This window comes from Bufo gargarizans, chromosome 4 (genome assembly GCF_014858855.1).
Source record: "Bufo gargarizans isolate SCDJY-AF-19 chromosome 4, ASM1485885v1, whole genome shotgun sequence".
Classification (NCBI taxonomy): domain Eukaryota; kingdom Metazoa; phylum Chordata; class Amphibia; order Anura; family Bufonidae; genus Bufo; species Bufo gargarizans.
The window spans coordinates 85,710,187-85,729,497 of record NC_058083.1 but is presented as its reverse complement, the minus strand read 5'-3'; the positions used below and the strand labels follow the sequence as shown (position 1 = coordinate 85,729,497).

Sequence of the window (19,311 nt, the reverse complement as noted above, 5' to 3'; positions counted from 1 at the left end):
CTGCCTCATAAGCTGGCAGCATGGCTATGGCACCCGCCTCATAAGCTGGCAGCATGGCTATGGCACCCGCCTCATAAGCTGGCAGCATGGCTAGGGCACCCACCTCATAAGCTGGCAGCATGGCTAGGGCACCCACCTCATAAGCTGGCAGCATGGCTAGGGCACCCGCCTCATAAGCTGGCAGCATGGCTATTGCACCCGCCTCATAAGCTTGGTAACAATAAGAGATGGTCGATGATACAGCATTAGGTACCACTCATTTTTAATATATATACACTACTTACAAAACTAAAACTCTGAACTGATATATTTGTCTACAAAGAATGAAGGCACATCCCAGGAAGGATCAAACAATAGAAGTAACAGACAAGGCAGGGGAGAGAGAGGTGGCATAGTATGAATGGGCAACATAAAATTCCCTAAAAGTGCTTTATACACAGGGATCCTGCATGTATTTAACTGTAAGAGACATGGTATCTAGTGACTGAGCATTCTGGGACTTGCTGGTGGTCAACACTGGCACCCGGGTGTAAGGGCAGTGATTGTTCTCAGCAGGCTAACCGATGGAAAGTATATTCAGAAAATGTGGTCATATAGTTTAATTCACTGGAGAAGACACATTATAAGGGAGCCGCATCCTCATTATACAGGTGATCGCCCGTAAGATATTTACTAGAGGGATTATCCCACTGATCAGTGTCATGCCACAGGTTCTGAAAGGCTGCGAATTGCTGCTTTCATATAATTTGCCATGTTCCATAAAAGGACCTTATTCATAAATTTGTGCTTCTATGTTTTCCCCTTGATGCTGTGCTGCTGGTGGCATCTTCTGAGGTCAATCAGTCTTCTTCCCCCTCTGGCAGCTAACAATATAATGTCTTCTCCTGCAGGCGGAGTCATCTCCATAAAACTGCAGAGGCTATGGTCCTTCTTTGGCACCCAGGACATAAAGCTACTTCTATGGAGTGCCCGACTCAGAGAGGGACTGCACCCAGCTCATTAGGCCTACGTGCCCACCTATATAATCATATTAGGGCAAACGGACATCAGAGGGCGTCATATTATTATGCCACAGACAGCACTACCATAGTGCCTTTATTAGCTCAGCTCTGCTACATCTTTATATGGTTTCCAATGCTGCTCTTCAGTAGTTGTCCCATGTCCCAGAATGCTTTGCCATTCTCATCATTATAGGTAACCCTTGTAATAATTTTGCATGATTATTCCATTCTGTTCCTCTTACACATATTTACACAGTATAGAGATAGGTATGAATTATACACATTATAAAGAATACTGGAAACCTGTGATAAATAGAAATACTGGACTCCATGCATATACTTAATGGAGGTTTCCTGATTTACGGACAGTGGAGCTTTGGTTCTGTGTATCGGCAGCGTACAGATACGAGTTGGGTACAGGCAGTGATTAAATACAATTACATCAGGTCATTTCTCTACAATGAACACAAAGGCCCACATGTATTCACACTGGAAGAGGCCAGGAGCGGTTACACACAGCAGCCAACCAGATTCCTGCTTTCATCATTCCAGTAAAGGTTAGGAGATGAGAGCTGGAGTATGATTGGTTGCTTCCGTTAACCTCTCCAGTCCTCCTCTGCACTGGGGTGGATACACAAGGTCCCTTATTTAAGACATATTGCACATAAATGGCTTTCTGTTCATTTGTCAGCAAACTCGTGCACGCCCACACACAACGCGGTCAAATATAAGCAGAACTTATGATATTGCGCTTTTTACAAAAAGCAAAAGCAATTCTCTTCACAAAATAATCATAAAAAATATATTTATATATTATTTCCCCCTGAAAGTCTTCTGGTGACCAGGGCTCAGTCCATAAATACTGGTCAGTCTGATTGTCCAGTGGCAGGTGCAGGCGCCGTCTCACGCCGTCAGGTCAGAGATGACCAATTTATCCATCTTATTGTTGATTTCGGGAGCAGCAATGATTTCGTCCCCATCGTAGTCATCTTCAAACGACCTGTCAGCAGCAAACAGAATATAACATTTATTACCTGCTCTGTTAGTAACAGGGGTTGTGTGCTAACTGATGGTCTATGGCAAGGATATGTGATAGATACATGTCTGACTGCCAAATCCCCACTTATCAGGAGCACCTTCTTGCCATGTTCTTTGCCTTGCCTCACCCCATTCAAATTTTAGGGGTCGAGCTGCAATACCAGACAGTGCATGGACAAAGATGGCACATGGTGTAGTAAAAACAAGAGAGACCTTGGCGTTCCGCTCATCACCGTCACCTCTTCAATCTCATGACAATCAGATATTGATAAAGCTGGCAATCATTATTGGCATACACATGGCAGCACTAAAGGGCACCTACCACCTGGTTAAGGGCCATTAAAGCACCAGTACGCCAATAGGCAGCTGAGGTTTGCGCTCCTAAACCTGCCCTCATCAAACAGAGTTTCTGCAGAGAACAGCAAATAATAATCTAACCTATTGGAAGATGCGACTGGGATGCCTGTGCCGATGAAGCGGACGACGGTACACCTCGATTCACTGGCCAATCCCACTACACAGGAGTCCCGGACTCCTCTTCTGGTAAGTTAGATCTTCATTTACTATACTTTGCAGAGATGGATGGTTTGATATGGAATAGCTACACAGCAGCTGGTGGTTTAGTGGCCCCATACCAAGTGACCGATTCCCATCAAGTCTCCCTACAGCCTTTGCCTTGTACAGAACTGATGAGCTATCCTCTGGATAGGTTATCAGCATCTGATTGGTGAGGGTCTGACACCCGGGACTCCCGCCGATCAGATGTTTGAGAAGGCACCAGAGCTCCTCTAAGCGCCAATGCCATCTTGCTGCTTACCATAGGCGAGTGAGATCACAACCATCGGTGACATGGCCTAGGTGCAGCTCAGCCCCATTCACCCCCTGATCAGATCAAAAAGTCGGATAACCGTTTTAAGTATTTACAGTATATTCTGGAATTTAAGTAAAAACTATTTCCTAATAATAATTCAAAACAGACAAATCAAGGTTCCTTACAACGACCATGAACTTCTGATGTATTTATTCCAATGGAGCCACACCTAGACCAATGTGTAAGTCATGTATATAAAGATAGGCGTGACTAGTGCTACGCGGCCAATACAGTATCAGCAGGAAGGGCAACCTAACCTCCTTGTGGACAATACGTCAATCATGGCATCTTTAGATATCACCATCAACTATCTTTTTGTGGTACAAACCGTAATCGCAGCTTGCAGACTTGGACAAGTAAAAAAAAGTACAAAACATGTAGTCCTTGTTTACAGACACTTATAGGCACTCACCCCTCTTGTAAATGCTCAGTGGCAGTTTCCTCAGCGACCAGGATCTCGTATTCTTCAGCCGCATATCTGTCCCAGTCTGATGGCTCCGGTGTTTCACTGTCAACATCCTGCAGAGAGAGCGATGATGGTGGACGTGAGTCAGGAGAACAGAATATTGTAGGAGGTTTTCCAAAATGTTTCTGTAATCTTAGTATAATTGCCACTGCGCTAATGTATCATTTTTTTCCCCCCAATGCATACGTCAAACGGATGGGAAAGACATGACGTGAACCCGCCTTTAAGCATTTGTCTGTATAATCACCACTATTTCCATGCAGTATTATAAGGGGGGGCCACCGCTAGATAGACCTTTCCTTGAGACTATGTTTGGGGCTTCTTACCATTTAGAAATAGTTCTAAACTGAAGACAGATTTGGGGAGCCTAATTTTAGAAAATGGTGGCGGAGGTTCCAGAGGCTGGACCAGCACCTACATTTCTGACTGTAATTTTTTTATTCTGTTTTCTGTACATAATTAGATTGCCTCAGCTTCTGTTATTTGAATTCACGTAATGAGGGGACCCCGGACATTATGGAGGGGGATGCAAGGCCATACTGGCATTTGCCTGATGGCTGTCTGCCCTGTGGGATTGTCTGCCCGGTGACAGGTTAGTTATTTTGGGAGGCAATTTTGGCGGGAAAAAGGGTTTCCCGCTCTTGTGGGATCACTGGGCAGAGGAATATTTCTGCCCAGTGAGTGTCCTGCAATTGGTGGGATTTTTAGCCTATGTTGTCCCAGGGTTTCGGGGAAGGTTAGCGGAGCCCTGGAGACGACATCTGATTGGCTTATTGGAATGTTGGGGGGCTATAATTGTCCGTGCTCCGCAGGCTGGGCTTGTCTTTGATCTGAACCTGCCTGTGGAGCCGGATTCTTTGTGCCCCTCCCGCCCGCCCTTATGTATGGTAGGTATTTGGGGCCGTGCCTGATGTTGGGTGAAGTAATGATAGTCGTCCCGTGATGGGATGGACTCTGATATATAGATATATATATTTAAAGTATTGGAGTCTGAGTTTATGACTAGGCTCTTAAAAGTTTAAGTTAAGTTGTATTTGGTATTTGTTTAATAAATCAGGCTTTGGCCGTTTACCTCCACTCTCTAGTCAGTGTATTTTTATTTGATGATATGCATGTTTAATAGTTTTGCAGGTTGGGCATAATATGCCATGTATTGCCATGCTTTACAGCAGTCCCATGGACCAAAGGAACCCGTACACTGTAAATGTCCATTGGCATTTATAGGAAATCGTACTAGTGGACATGCTCATGTGTCATTGTGCAGGGTGGGGGAGTAGATAAGACGTGACCCATCATATGTGAATGGTGGATCCTGTGTTATCTATGTACAGGTGTTATAAGAGAAGCTTTCTGAGAAATGATCTACAAGACAGGAAGTGTTAGCCTTTTGTGTGGATTATTGGTCAGACTAAAAACTGCAGGATTTCATGATTTTTATATATATATATATATATATATATATATATATATATATAGACAGTAACATGTAAAATGTAAACAAATTACCAAAAAAAAATAAAAAAATAAAAAAAATAAAAAGTTTAACAAACACTTGATTAAACGATAGGTCATTTTCTGATGACACATTTCCTTAACCATAAAGGGTAAGCCTTATATACCACACTATGAATATCAGTTATCGCCGCCAGTAATAAGTTATAGCGGTTAGACTATCCTTTTAGTTAATCACCAGTACATTACAAGGCAGCATAGACCCCCCCCCCCCCCCTTCATTGTGGATGGATGAAGACAGAACACACAATTAGATGTTGGTACCTTTTGCAGTGCAAAAGGATCTCTTTGTTCATGGTCCAGGTACTTCTCGAGATTAAAGCAGGTGTCATAAAATATGTGAGCCATTTTACAGTGTTTCAGGTCTTTCAGAGTGATTCGACCTAAAAGGGAAAGCAAGAAAAAGGGAGTCAATTTCAGAATCATATTGGTACAAGTAAGTAGCTTTTAATATGAATGCTCTGTACCTTCAACTTCTGGTTTTACCAGGTCTAAGAGCTGGCACAACAGATCCTGGAAGGGTAGTGGCTCAATACCCATAGTTTCCATCTTCTCACACTGCTCTTCATAGAAGTATTCCAGTTCATACATGGATAACACGCCGTCTCCATCCAGGTCCATGCACCGGAACCAGTACTCAATGCTACAGCAAGGTATTGCAAGGATTTGGTATCAGACCAATGACATGAAAATTTGGCCTTTCTTATAGATCCTACGTTTGTTCTGCACCATCACTCTGTGTATAACAACTTACACTATTTTATATTGATGGCCTATCTTCAGGATAAGCCATCAATATCTGATCAGTGCTGGTTCAACAGCCCGCATGTCCACTGATCAGGTGTTAGGGAGTAGCTCCGGAGCTGGAACTACACAGTTCTGTCCATTGTGCAGTGGACGGAGCTGGCTACTGCAGCACTGCTCCCAGCTGTAGTGAATGGTAGTAGTGCTGCAATAACCAACTCCGTCCACTACACAACGGATGGAACGGTGTAGTTCTGGCACCAGAGCTACTCCCAAGCAGCTAACTAGCGGGGGTATCTGGCCACTCCCACTAAAATACTGATGGTCTTTCCTAAGGATAGGCCATAAATATAATGGGAGTGGACAACACCTTCAAAGGGGTTCTCCGGGCTTTTAATATTGATCACCTATGCTCAGGATGGGTCATCAATATCAGCACCTTCTTTTCATGCAGCTGTCGGACCCCCGCACATCGACTGTATGAATGGAAGACGCACTGTGCGCGTGCCGTCTCCAGTCTCTCTTCTTGCTCATCATAGACATGGCAGCAGTGAGCAGGTGCATGCACCTTCCCTTCATACAGCTGATCGGCGGGGTTGCCAGGAGTCAGACCCCCGCCAATCTGATATTGATGACATCCTGAGGATAGGTCATCAGTATTAAAAGCCCGGACAACCCCTTTAATCCATTAACATTTGCAGAATGAATAACACTTTTAGTTTGACCATACAGACGCACCCTTCTCTCTGTCTAGGCATAGTCTTGGCATTTGCCAGATTTCTGGATCTACGAGCAAAAAAAAAACACTATATATTGTGCTGTATTGTAGAATATGACCCATCTGCTTACCTCGTTGGGTTTTTCTTGTCTTCCTCAGATATCAGGAACCAGACAAATTCTGCATAGCTCATCCGGCCCTCCCTCTGGATAGCGTTCCCTCTGTGAATAAATACAGTACAATTTACATTGGAAGCCATGTTATTTGCACAATGAGCTGCATTCACAACGCAATATGGAACTTCTGGAATGAGGATTTTTTTTCTTATACTCTAAATGGCATTGTGCACCAGAAACTACATCTGAAATAATACTGATTTTAATAGGATGATTTTTATTTCACAGCTTTCCGTAGATAAAAAAAAGGGACCCTTCTGCTTCCTCATTTCTCCTTACATTCTACGCCATATAAGACCTGACTGAGAATAGCAGTGCAGTCCCTATATGTGGATACCACACCCAGCCACTAGAGGTCACTCTGCTCATTCCTTAATCATACTGCTGCTCCTCCATATATATGCTTCCTTCTGGGCTTCACATCCCCACCTATCTCTTGGTTGAACTTGATGGAGAATGGAAAAACAGAGACTTTCCACAATTTGCGGTGTAGAATTAACACAGAGGTTCTCTTAAATGAAATCCATCAACAGGACAGACCCCAGTAAATTACAGAATCTATAAAATTCCATAAAACACTAAAACAACTGGGGACGAATGCCCTGACTAAACCCTTCTCCACAAGTGTGAGTTGGGGTCTAGAACGGGGCACCTATGCCTCCTCCAGCTGCACCAAGATGCATTCACGTGACATTTTTCGGACTTCACTGAAACTTCCTGATGTTATAACGCATTCGATTTCAGATCATCCAACTGAATGCAATGAGAGAAAAAAAAATCTCCATTTCACACTCGGCTGTCCTCATCTTACCGTGTGACTGCTCCGGAAAATATCCTTTCTATGATTCTGTTTGAGGATGCTAAAAGATAAAAAATAACAAATGACAATTCAGAGTGTGGAACTCGTATCAGAGTATGTCCCCGCAGCACAGAGGTGCCATGGACCTTCTGCCATTTAGTCGCAGGTGAAAAATCCACAATGTTTTACAGCAGCAGGAAAGTGGACGACATCTTTCAACCCTCATCCACACAGATGTAAAAACAGCGGATCTTCATGTGGTGAAATCCACAGCACATCGGCAGCAAACCCGCAGGTAACTTAGATGGAGTTTGCCGCTGATCTGTCAGAGATGTGGCCGCACTCTGGGAGAAAGGTGGTGCTTGTATCCTGGGTTGCAGGCCCATACATCCGAGTAGAGGAAGTGGATCAACACTCACTTTTTGATGCTACTGAATCTTCACTTTATTGCCATAAACAAAATACAAGCAGATGTGACGCGTTTCATCTAAACAGCCTTTTTGAAACAAGCAAGTTAAAAACTGATGTGGCTCATTGGCTTTTTTTGTTTTTTTACATCCTGTCCCCTGCAGTGTCCTTGGACATCAAATGGCCCCCATAGTGCCCTGAGTATGAATAATGACCCCACAGCACCCCCTCAGTTTAAATAATAGCCTCTTAGTGCCCCCCAGTATGAATAATTACCCTTAGTGCCCCCAGTATGAATATTTGCCCATAGTGCCCCTTCAGTATAAATAATGGCCGCCTTAGTATATATATTTGTGTGCCTCATTGTGCCCCCAGAATACAAAATGCCCCCACGCCGAGCCCTGGTAGTGTTGACAGATTAAAAAAAACATTTATAAAAAAACTTTAACCACTTGCATGTGCACTTGCTCGTCACTGCAGGCTTTAGGGCCTGTACTCCTATGTCGTCACATAATGGGTGATTAGGTTTATATATATATATATATATATATATATATATATATATATATTTATTTATTTAAATCCCAAATGGCTTTTAGTGTATTCCGTTTTTAGTGGCCTTTAGACGGGTGCACTTCTGTCTAAACGGCCATTAAAAACAGTCCCTTTGCATTTACCTGCTTTATTGTATTGTATTTGTACTGCATAAAATGAACAATTTATCACTGACTGTGGAATAACTTTATTGCTCACGTTGTTCATGTATAGTATACTGACAATCTTGTACGATTGTATCTGTACTGATGCCTTACCTTGTTACTTTTCAATAAAAACGAGTTTAAAAAAAACAAAAAAAACGCCCCTCTGATTTCAATGGGGTCTTGTCTGGCTGTGAAAGGACATGTCCTATTTTTTTTTTTACGTCCGCTGTTCATTAGCCATTAAACAAAACAGCCCTGTGAATAGCCCCCTTGACTTCAACTGGTTTTTCACTGTCTTGTGAATGTTGCCTTTCCAGATTTCCAGTGTCCGGGAGTGATTCCCTTGGTGCCTTAGATGTAATGATTGTTATTTTAAGTCAGGTCGTTAATCCTAAACTGGCCGTAAAGTCCCGGATTTGCTGCAGTATATGTCAGCGCTATATAAGTACAGTATACATTAGTTAGGCGAGGATCCGTGCACACCTAATTACAGGAGCTTTAGTAGGAAGCGATGTACCCTGGCCGGGGGCTGAGGAATGACATTGCACAGGCAGGGGGTTTACATTTACACTTACACTCACCATGGTCATTATATCTCGCCAGGTCTTTCTGGTCAATGTACAGATCGTGGTCGGTGTCCAGCTCCCAAAACTTGCAATAGATGACATAGAAGTGTTCATAGGAGAAGTAGTCCGTCACCTGGTTAATGTCGTCCTCTTCCTCCAGCAAAGCCAATGTCTGCACGACAGGAGAGAACGATACAAGTGTTCTTATTACCAAAGGAAAAAACTGATGAATAGCAGCAGTCCTTAAAGGGCATCTGTCAGCAGGTCTATACCTATGACACTGGCTGACCTGTTACATGTGCACTTGGCAGCTGAAGACATCTGTGTTGGTCCTATGTTCATATGTGCCCGCATTGCTGAGAAAAATATATGCAAATGAGCCTCTAGGAGCAACGGGGTATTGCCGGTACACCTAGAGGCTCTGCTCTCTCTGCAACTGCTGCATTTTCTGCTCTTTCACTGACGGGACCAGGTGTGATGACATTTTCACTGTCTGCCCCTGTCAATCAAAGTGCAGAGGATGCGGTAGTTGCAGAGAGAGCAGAGCCTCTAGGGGTAATGGCAACACCCCCGTTGCTTACAGTATATTTTACTTACGGTATATTAAAACTTAATATGAACATGGGGCCAACACAGATGTCTTCAGCTGCCAGGTGCACATGTAACAGGTCAACCAGTGCGATAGGTACAAATCTGCTGACAGATCCCCTTAAAGGGGTTGTCTCACTTCAGCATATGGCATTTATCATGTAGAGAAAGCTATTACAAGGCACTTACTAATGTATTGTGATCGTCCATATTGTTTCCTTTGCTGGCTGGATTCATTTTTTACATCACATTATACACTGTTCATTTCCGGGGTTACAGCTGCTGCTGCACAGATACAAGGTGGCCAGACCAGGAGCTCCTGTGCATGTATGCCTATGTGCGCTCCCACAGTCTCGGCCACCGCTTTTTCCTACAGTGTGCAAGCACAACCACCGCTGCTGGATTACAGGGTGGTCATCACCTCTGGAAATAAGCAGTGTATAATGTGATGGAAAAATGAATCTAGCCAGCAAAGAAGACAATATAGGCAATTATAATACATTAGTAAGTGCCTAGTATTAACCATGTACACATGAACTCCTGACAGATCATAAACATTAACTTAAACCATATTCGTACCACACTATAATAAGTGTTTAAGAGCTGTCAGGAGTTCAGAGATAAGGGCTACTACACATGAGCTCTGACAGATTTAGTGTAAAACAGAAGGCAGGGTAGTCTGCAGATACACTGAAAATGAAGGCTGGGGAACAAAAGTTGTTAAAAAACAAAAAACATTTTTAGCCCAAAATGAGTAAAATACAATCATAAAAAAATTGCCGCGAAGGTGTCCCCAGCCTTTAAGAGGAAGCAGTAAGGATACAGCTACACAGTGCAGAACGTCCCCAGCATTTACAGCAGCATCTCATCCACGCGCTGTGGAGGGTGGTTTACGCAGTGAAATCTGCACGCAACATGGCCTGCAGAGTATAAATCTGCAACATGGTGATTTCTGTTTGCAGATATTGGATGCAGAGATTACCATTTGTCATACAGAGCGTGAAACCTGTGGTAAATCCGCAGAGTTCCTATAATGAAATCCACAGCAAAATCTACACACTTTGCTGCGTATTTGGCCTCTGCAGATTGCACCCAGATGCACTGCAGAACAGTGGGACATACCCCAAAAGGGAGATGGTGTTCGCCTGCTGAGATGCATCAGTAATGAATGCTCAGGTGCAGTTTAGGACGGGTAAGAATAGTTCTGTAACTCCTGTAATATTTCATAAATGCAGGCAGCGGTGCTCTGTCTCCTTGGTCCTAGGAGAATTGGCACCAGTGCATGAGGTGCCACCTACCTGCAGGAAGTTACTTCTGCGCATCTCAGTAGATGTGATTCTGCCCGACCACGACCTATTCACAGTGTAGAATATTCTCTGTATGACCTGTCGGGTAGAACAGTGACATTTACATTCTTTATCATTTTTCACAAAACTTGTTTGGCTCCCCAATGTGTGGAGATCTGTCCTGTACCCACAGTAAGAGGGCGACCACTACTTATAAGGGAGCGGGCATGGGGAATTTTCAACACGAGAGTGATTAGACTATGGAAGACTCTACTAAGGCTACTTTCACACTAGCGGCAGGACGGATCTGGAAGGCTGTTCACCCTGTCGGATACGTCCTGCCGCTATTTTCTTAAACCAGCACCTGGATCTGAATACTTTTGTAATAGCATGTAATAAAAAATAAATATATAGTATAGCCACTGAGTTATTTAATAAAATCTGTGTATAGCGCCACCTGCTGTTTATTCTTTTCTTTATTTCTCTGTCCACATAACTGAGGTGGTCACATGCTCAGCTCCATCCTTCAACTGCCACCAGCTCAATCTACTGTTAGAAGCTGTGATGGTTACAGGGAAAAATCTGTAGCAGAAAGGACATGCCCCCTAAGCAACCAGCTTGAAATAAAATTAGAAGAGCAATTGGAGCAACAAATGTGGAGATCTCTGGTTCTACCTTGTTAAAAATATATTTTTGTACTAGATTATGTATGATTGTCATATTAATAACCCCTTTGAGACAGTTTCCAATTATAATAAGTCATAATTTAGACTGCACTTTGAGTGATTTCCTAGCCCTACTGTTTGATAGGTAATAGCTGAATTATGTTCAGGCCACTGCATAGTGAAACAGGCAGCCCCTGACTGGAGATCTGGCATAAGTGCTGCTAAAGCAGGCTGAGATGTACACAGATCTCATAGGGCCCTATAGCAAAACTAAGTATGTCCCTTATATTTATGATTATGAAATATTTACCCAATTCTGATCCAATTTCCATGATGGAAAAAGTGGAACAAGTGATTAAGAAATATAGCACTCATTATGAAGACCATATTTCTCAATGTATTTACAATCCACTGATAAATCCGCACTATGCAGCTCCAAAGCTTCTGCTTTTCTTCACATAATATAGCACAAAACTGCAGCCACCACTAGGGGGAGCTCAGTGTATAGGAATGTATACTGTTATTTGCACTCAAAGGAAGCTGTAAAATCTCCATGCACTGAGCTCCCCCTAGAGGCTGCTGTGGTGAAATGCAGTGACTCTATGATACACCAATGTGTATGATAAATAATATAAACAAACCATTTCGGGAGTCATTTAAAAAACAGAACAGAGTCCCTGCTGCTAGTGGAAAGTGGCAAATGATGGAATAAATCTGGCTGGTCATGCCATACACATGTAGTTTTAGCAAACCACAGCCTACAATTTCCAACCTGGCCAATCATATTTTAGGCAGACAGCAGCCTGCCATCGCGAAGTATCATTTGGTATATTTTTCAAAAGATGGTTGCCCGAAAATTGTCCATCTTTCTGGGTACCTTATGGTTACATCCACGTGGGACGTACTCGCTATGGCTCAAGGCATTTATTAGTAACAGCAAAGTGGTGTTAACCACTGAGCCACCGGTTGTTGCTCTCTAACACATACAGTGCCAGCTGCCAGGGAGAGAAAAGTGGCAGCTGGGTTACAGTGTAATAAAGGGGCAGGCAGGAGACTTTGGGGAAGAGGTTTACAGACCGTGCTGTAAAAACCTCATCAAGATCTCTCACAGGAGGACAAATAGTATATATTTTTTTGCTTTCCTTTGAATGAATATAGCAGGAACATAGGGTAAAAGTAGATTCAATCACTGACAATTTTCCTCCTCCTCCTCCTGCACGGTGCGTATCCAGTTACGATGATGCCCAGTACAGTACAGTTACAGTAGAGTCGTGCATTCTGTGCAGCTCATTGCATGGTGGTGTCTTAGCACAAGCTTGACTATTCAGCCAGACTGATCTGCTGTAGGGACTATAGCAAATTCATTTTCCGCTTAGGAGACCTCTGAAGAATGTCCTGTTGCCTACAACCCACTAAGGGTAATGCTCTGCATACTACAACAGAGTAATGTAAGACAAGTAATGGATCATTTGTTTTATCCTATATTAGGCGGCATCTCAGCATTAGCCGTTCGAATGAAGAACATACCGTAGTTATGTACCGGGAGTGAAATTCAGGAGCTTCCTTGAGGAAGGTCAATCCAGGATGTGTGTCCACTATGTCCTACAAAAAAATAAAAATAAAGAATTACTGTTATGCATTATAGTGAGGGCTTATGCCGACCTCAAAGGGTTTATGACAAAGGTGCCAGGAACAGAAATATCCAAATCATGGCCAAAGTAGCCTAATCTTGTGCCACATCCTACCCATAAAGTAAGAAAACTGGAGAACTTTTTACTGGCCAAGAGTCTCCATGGCAGAGGAGTCCCTCACATCAGTGGTTTGTCTCTATGGTGGTGGTGCTGGTATATCATTGGCCATATGTAACATTTGATGATGGCCCACAACGCACTTCGCACTATTTGTTTGTTAGTGTTAGTTTTCGATGAATAGTAGGAACAAGTGACTTGCCCAAAGTTAAAAAATATATATATATGTAAAAAAACTTGTGTTTTTTGTATTCTTTTTTTACTCTGCTTAATGGGCAGTCCATTATAATTTAAAGGTGTTTTCCAGGCTTCTGACATTGATGACCTATCACAGCAGATTATCATTGATGCAGGTTACTTTTATTGTTGAGTACATAGGAAAACATGCGACAGTTCGTGTGTGAACGTTTTCGGCACATAGGCCTTCGTCAGACACTATGCCGCAGTAGGTACCAGGAGTAGAGAAAGTTTGGCACACCGAGGGAAAAGGTGGACGCACCCTTTTGCCTCTGGTGCATTACTGCACCTTTTCCCTCGGTGTGTCAAACTTTCTCTACTCCTGGCACCTACTGCGGCATAGTGTCTGACGAAGGCCTATGTGCCGAAAACGTTCACACATGAACTGTCGCATGTTTTCCGATGTACTCAACAATAAAAGTACCCTGCATCGATGATCATCTGCTGTGATCTATTATTGTCTACAATTGGGGTCGGAACCCTATACATAGCAAGCCTCGAACGGTGTGCGACCAAGCTTTAAGAATCATTGATGACCTATCATCAGGATAGGTCCTTAATACCCATTGGTGAGGATCTGGCACCCTGCACCCCCGATACTGGAACTAGCACTGTGAATGGAGAGGGAACCACAGCGCCGTTCTGGGTACTGCAGCTCAGCTACCATTGAAGTGAATGGGAGGTGAGCTGCAGTAACCCCAGACAGCCACTATACTTTAAATGGAGCTGTGCTTCCTGATCCATTCACAGCGCTAGTTCCAGCACCAGGGGCTGCAGGGAAAAGCTGATGGGTGGGGGTGCAGGGTGCCTGACCCTCACCAATGGGTATTAATAACCTATCCTGATGATAGTTCATCAATATCAGAAGTACGGAAAACCTTTAAAGCAAACCCATCAAGTAATAAGTGCTGACCTATCTGAGTACACAGAGAGAAATTGGGAGACGGAGACGGATCTCTGAGTAAAAAGTACAGTACATCCTGACAGGACTCTTAGGAGAGACAGTGAGAGTCCCAATTACGCTGCACGCACGGGATGATTGACCGCCCTCTGTGTACACACAATGATACAGGGAAAACTGTCAATCACTGTATGTGGTAATCAGGACACTTACTGTCTCTCTTAGGAGTCCTGTCAGGATTTACTCTGCTTTTTACTTTACTCTGTTTTTTCTTCTCCAAGTCATTTAGACCTATACATCACTGAGCTTTTCTACCTCTATCCTCTCCGCTCTCAGAGGAGGCAGAAAAAGAGGGTTAGTCGGATCTTGTGGAGAGAGATCCAGAGGATCAGAACAAACTAGAGGCGCCTCTGAATAAGGAGCTAGTGTGAAGGTTAGTATAGGATATGGTGCTAGAGTGAATAGGCTGCTAGTGGGTTGACACCTTGCGGATTTCAATCAGCATGTACTGCAAATATTGCAAAAGGAACAAGAACAAATTGGTTGGGTCCAGCAGGTTTAGGGATTTAACCCGCTGAGTACAACCTGTTCCAACCCACTGTGGAGCGCCAGATCACCGGTTCCTAGTAGAGGATCACGGTAAAGGGACTACTAATGTAAATTAGTCCTCAACATAAACCCAAATAGATATCAGTAAATGTGCAAGTGAATAAACGAGAAGATGTATATAAATATATAAAAATGCATAAAATGCCACCCCGTGGGTGTATTAGATACAGGTCAAACAAGGATGGAACCAGTAAGGCAGACCCAGTTGGTAGTATGTGCCAATAAAATTTGTATATAGGAATCAGAGCTTCGTCTCCATTCAATAATATAGGATTAAAATTAAAGATTAAGGGGATAAAAATATTATGTACAAGCTCTATTGACTTACTTCACGAGGGGGGTGGTTACCTGGATAAACTCAAGACACCAGGGAACCATAAACCCCCCCTGCCTGGATCGCCGGTAGAGTATCAGAAGATGAAGGCAGCCGACATCAATCTGGGCTTCTTTTCAAATTCTTTATTAGGGGTCAAACATCCGGCTCAACGTGTTTTGGGACTATGCAGAGTCCCTTCCTCAGGAGCAGTACAAAAAAGTGGTATACAGACATAACATAAAGGTTCCTACCTTTTATACAGTCAAAAAGACCACCAGAAGTGGTGGGTGTGTGTTAGTCAGCGTGCTAGAGACGCTGAACTACTGTGGTGCACCTGTCCAGAAATGCGGAGATCCGACAAGCGGAAGTCCGATGCGTTCCACTCTGGAGCGCATCGGGAGGAGCGCTCCTCTCTAATGTGCATGCCGGTGTGATGCGCCCCAGCGTGGAACGCACCAGATGGCCCCCGCACCCCTGCGCATGTCCATGGAACAAGGGTGCGCTAATGGCTAGAGCACATTCCCTGTTTACCAGCATCGCTGGGGGAGTGTTAACAGGAGGTGTTGTGACTCTATTAGTCAGCTGGAAGTTTTTGCAGTCAACTTTAGTTTTGGCTAGGTTGAATAATAGTTTTTGATCTAGGATATATATATCTCTATCGGAGCCTATTAGACATAAGTCTATGTTATCTGAAATCTAAGCTACGCACATATAAATATGTTTTACCATAAAAACAATCTATAAATAAGATCATAATCACAACATGCATAAAAATATATAAAAAATGATGAATGTTAATGGTGGGTGCTATAATAATTTTTGGGGGTAAAAAAATACTGGTGGGTACAGATGAATGAGAATTAGCATAAAAAACAAAAAATAAAAGCAAATATATGAACGTTACATCAGAATTTGGATTAAAATAATAGTAATAATACTACACACCCAATGGGAAGTTGGCTATACCATCTTTGAATACCATAAGTCATCTTCATTGATTAGCAATAAGAATGAGGAGATGAAACATAAGTAGTTATGCTGGGGTAACTTCCCGGGATAGTTAGTGGTTGTACTGGGAGATATAAAATGTTCTGTGAGACGATATAGTTGGAGCGCTTTTTGTCTCATTTTACTATTTTGGAGTCACGGATTAACGGTAGTTTTCCATACAAGGGTAAGGGGATAGTACATTAATCGTGTACAGCAGTGTACCTAGACTTCGACGAGACAGGGCATGATAAGGTTTTCTGGCAGGAGGTGTTAAACGATGGTGGAATTTAATAATTAACATGTTCCAGTGTTTCATTGAGACCGTAGGGTGTGAGAGTGTTCATCTGATAGGTCTAGAACATCTCTTTCCGTCATAATTGCTGGAAGGAGAGTGAAATCTGTTCTAGGGGGGGTTACTTTGAGGCCTACCGGATTGCCATCATGTGTTAGAGTGAAGTGGCGTGAAACGCTGTGGGTGATGACCTTTCTGTTAAAGGGGTTGTCTGGGTTCAAAGCTGAACCCGGACATACCCATATTTTCACTCTGGCAGCCCCCCTGAGGCTAGCATCTCAGGTCTCTTTTGTTTTCAATAACACACTGCCAGGTGGAAACCGTTTTACTAGCTAGGGCAGTACTTAATCCCGCCCATCAATGCCGGTGATGTCACCGTGCTTCCTGGCAGCCCCATGGAGAGCCCCGGTACGTCACCGGATCTCCAAAAAATGCCTTTGCGCTGCCCGATTTAGCGCAGGGCAAAGGAGAGCATCAGAGCATGAACTGCTCTGATGCTCCTGTCAGGGGGGCTACGGGGGTGAAAATGGACCACCCCTTTAATGTTAGAAGCCCAAATTGATGTCGGCTGCCTTCATCTTCTGATACTCTACAGGCGATCCAGGCTGGGGGGGGTGTTTATGGTTTCCTTGTGAAGCAAGTCAATAGAGCTTGTACATAATCTTTTTATCCCCTTAATCTTTAATTTTAATCCTATATTATTGAATGGAGACGAAGCATACTACCAACTGGGTTCCATTCCTTGTTTGACCTGTATCTAATACACCCACAGGGTGGCATTTTTATATATTTATATACATCTTCTCATTTATTCACTTGCATATTTACTGATATCTATTTGGGTTTATGTTGAGGACTAATTTACATTAGTAGTCCCTTTACCGTGATCCTCTACTAGAAACCAGTGATCTGGCGCTCCACAGTGGGTTGGAACAGGTTGTACTCAGCGGGTTAAATCCCTAAGCCTGCTGGACCCAACCAATTTGTTCTTGTTCCTTTTCCAATATTCTCAGAGGAGGCAGCAGGAATCACCTGATGGGTTTGCTTATCCTGTGAAAACATTAGTGGGTTCTACCATGACCAGAAGAAAGTCTTAGTGGTTAGGATGAGGGAAGTTCTCACTTGTAGGAGGGGGATGAAGTCCTCCTGTTCTAAATAGCTGCAGCCTGGTTTTGATAAAAGGTGCATGAACTTGGATGTGTCATCGTGGCAGTTCTGTAATAACCTGTAAGAGTTAAAATAACACATGTATGAGACGGTCATCAATATAAAACACTCACTGCATCAAAGAGAAATAATGTGAATTGTTATACATCTTAGGCTACTTTCACATGAGGTGTGAGGCTCGTTTACTTGTGGTGCCATGTTTGACTCCCTCTGTCCTCTATACCCATTATAATAAGAAATGCTGAGATTAAGCATATGCCATGCTTGTCCACAAGTCCACAGGGTGCAGCAGAGGTTAGTCAGGACTATAAGGATCTCTGTTATGCAAGGGAATGTTTGTAAAGTAAACTTTCAGATGGATTAACATGCACCAATCTCGAACAAGGCACGTGTTCCCCTGTTTGAACATGGTCAGTAAGTGTATCTGCTGCCGCTCCAATTACTGTATGGGGCTGCTGGAGATAGCTAAGCTCTGTATCCACAGGATAGGTGATAAATATATGATCGGGGGGGTCTGACTGCTGGGACTTCCAACCATCACAAGAAGAGAACCCCAAGCCCAAGTGTGCATGCATGACCATCGCTTTATTCACTATGGGACTGATTGAGATAGTTGAGAGCTGTACATTTCTGCAATTGGGAAGTCTTCAGACCTTTCACATTTTGTTATGTTGTGGCCTGGTACTTGAATAATAATAATAAAAAAAAAAAATAATAATGCTTTTCGTCATCATTCTGCACTCAGTACCCCATAAAATTGAAAATAGAATGTTTGAAATCTTTGCTAATTTATTGAAAAGGAAAAACTAAAATCTTGCATTTACACAAGTATTCAGACCCTTTACTCAGGACTTAGTTGAAGCACCTTTGGCAGTGATTACAGCCTCCTGTCTTCTTGGGGATGATGCCACAAGGTTTGCACAACTGGATTTGGGGATTTTCTGTCATTTGTCTCTGCAGATCCACTCAAGCTCTGTCAGGTCTCTCCAGAGATACTCTATTGGGTTCAAGTCAGGGCTCTGGCAGGGCCACTCAATGACATTCACAAAGTTGTCCCTAAGCCCCCCCCCCCCCCCTGTGTTGCCTTGCCAGTGTGCTTAGGAATTGCTTTGTTGGAAGGTGACCCTATGGCCAAATCTGAGGCCCAGGAATGAAAACCTGATCCAGCACTCTGAATCAGGTTTTCATTAAGAATATCTCTGTACTTTGCTCCATTCAGCTTTCCCTCAATCCTGATCTCCCTGTCCCAGCTGCTGAAAACCAACCCTACCGCATGATGCTGCTACCACCATGCGTCACTGTAGGGATGGTATTTGGCAGGTGATACGTAGTGCTTGGTTTCCTCCAGACATGATGTTTAGAACTGAGGCCAAAAAGTTCAACCTTGGTTCATCAGACCAGAGAATTTTGTTTCTCACAGTCAGAGTATTTTAGGCTATTTTTTTCCTTCAAACTCCAGGCAGCTTTCATGTGTCTTTTACTGAGCAGAGGGTTCTTTTGGGTCACTCCGAA

General features: G+C 43.3%; 1 protein-coding gene across 4 annotated transcripts in view; it reads right to left on the bottom strand.

Moving 5' to 3' along the window:
• Nucleotides 1-245: 245 nt before the first annotated feature.
• PPP2R3A (protein phosphatase 2 regulatory subunit B''alpha) overlaps nt 246-19,311 on the bottom strand; it is a 194,190-nt gene continuing 175,124 nt past the window's right edge. For all 4 annotated transcript variants that reach the window (XM_044288771.1, XM_044288772.1, XM_044288773.1 and 1 more), the window contains 10 exons: nt 17,755-17,857; nt 13,067-13,141; nt 10,887-10,973; nt 9,016-9,172; nt 7,338-7,386; nt 6,482-6,571; nt 5,356-5,531; nt 5,153-5,271; nt 3,323-3,429; nt 246-2,001 (listed from right to left, as the gene is read on the bottom strand). In XM_044288771.1, the coding sequence (XP_044144706.1) occupies nt 1,905-2,001; nt 3,323-3,429; nt 5,153-5,271; nt 5,356-5,531; nt 6,482-6,571; nt 7,338-7,386; nt 9,016-9,172; nt 10,887-10,973; nt 13,067-13,141; nt 17,755-17,857 (1,060 nt within the window). In that variant the 3' untranslated portion in view covers nt 246-1,904. The remainder of the gene's footprint in view (nt 2,002-3,322; nt 3,430-5,152; nt 5,272-5,355; nt 5,532-6,481; nt 6,572-7,337; nt 7,387-9,015; nt 9,173-10,886; nt 10,974-13,066; nt 13,142-17,754; nt 17,858-19,311) is intronic.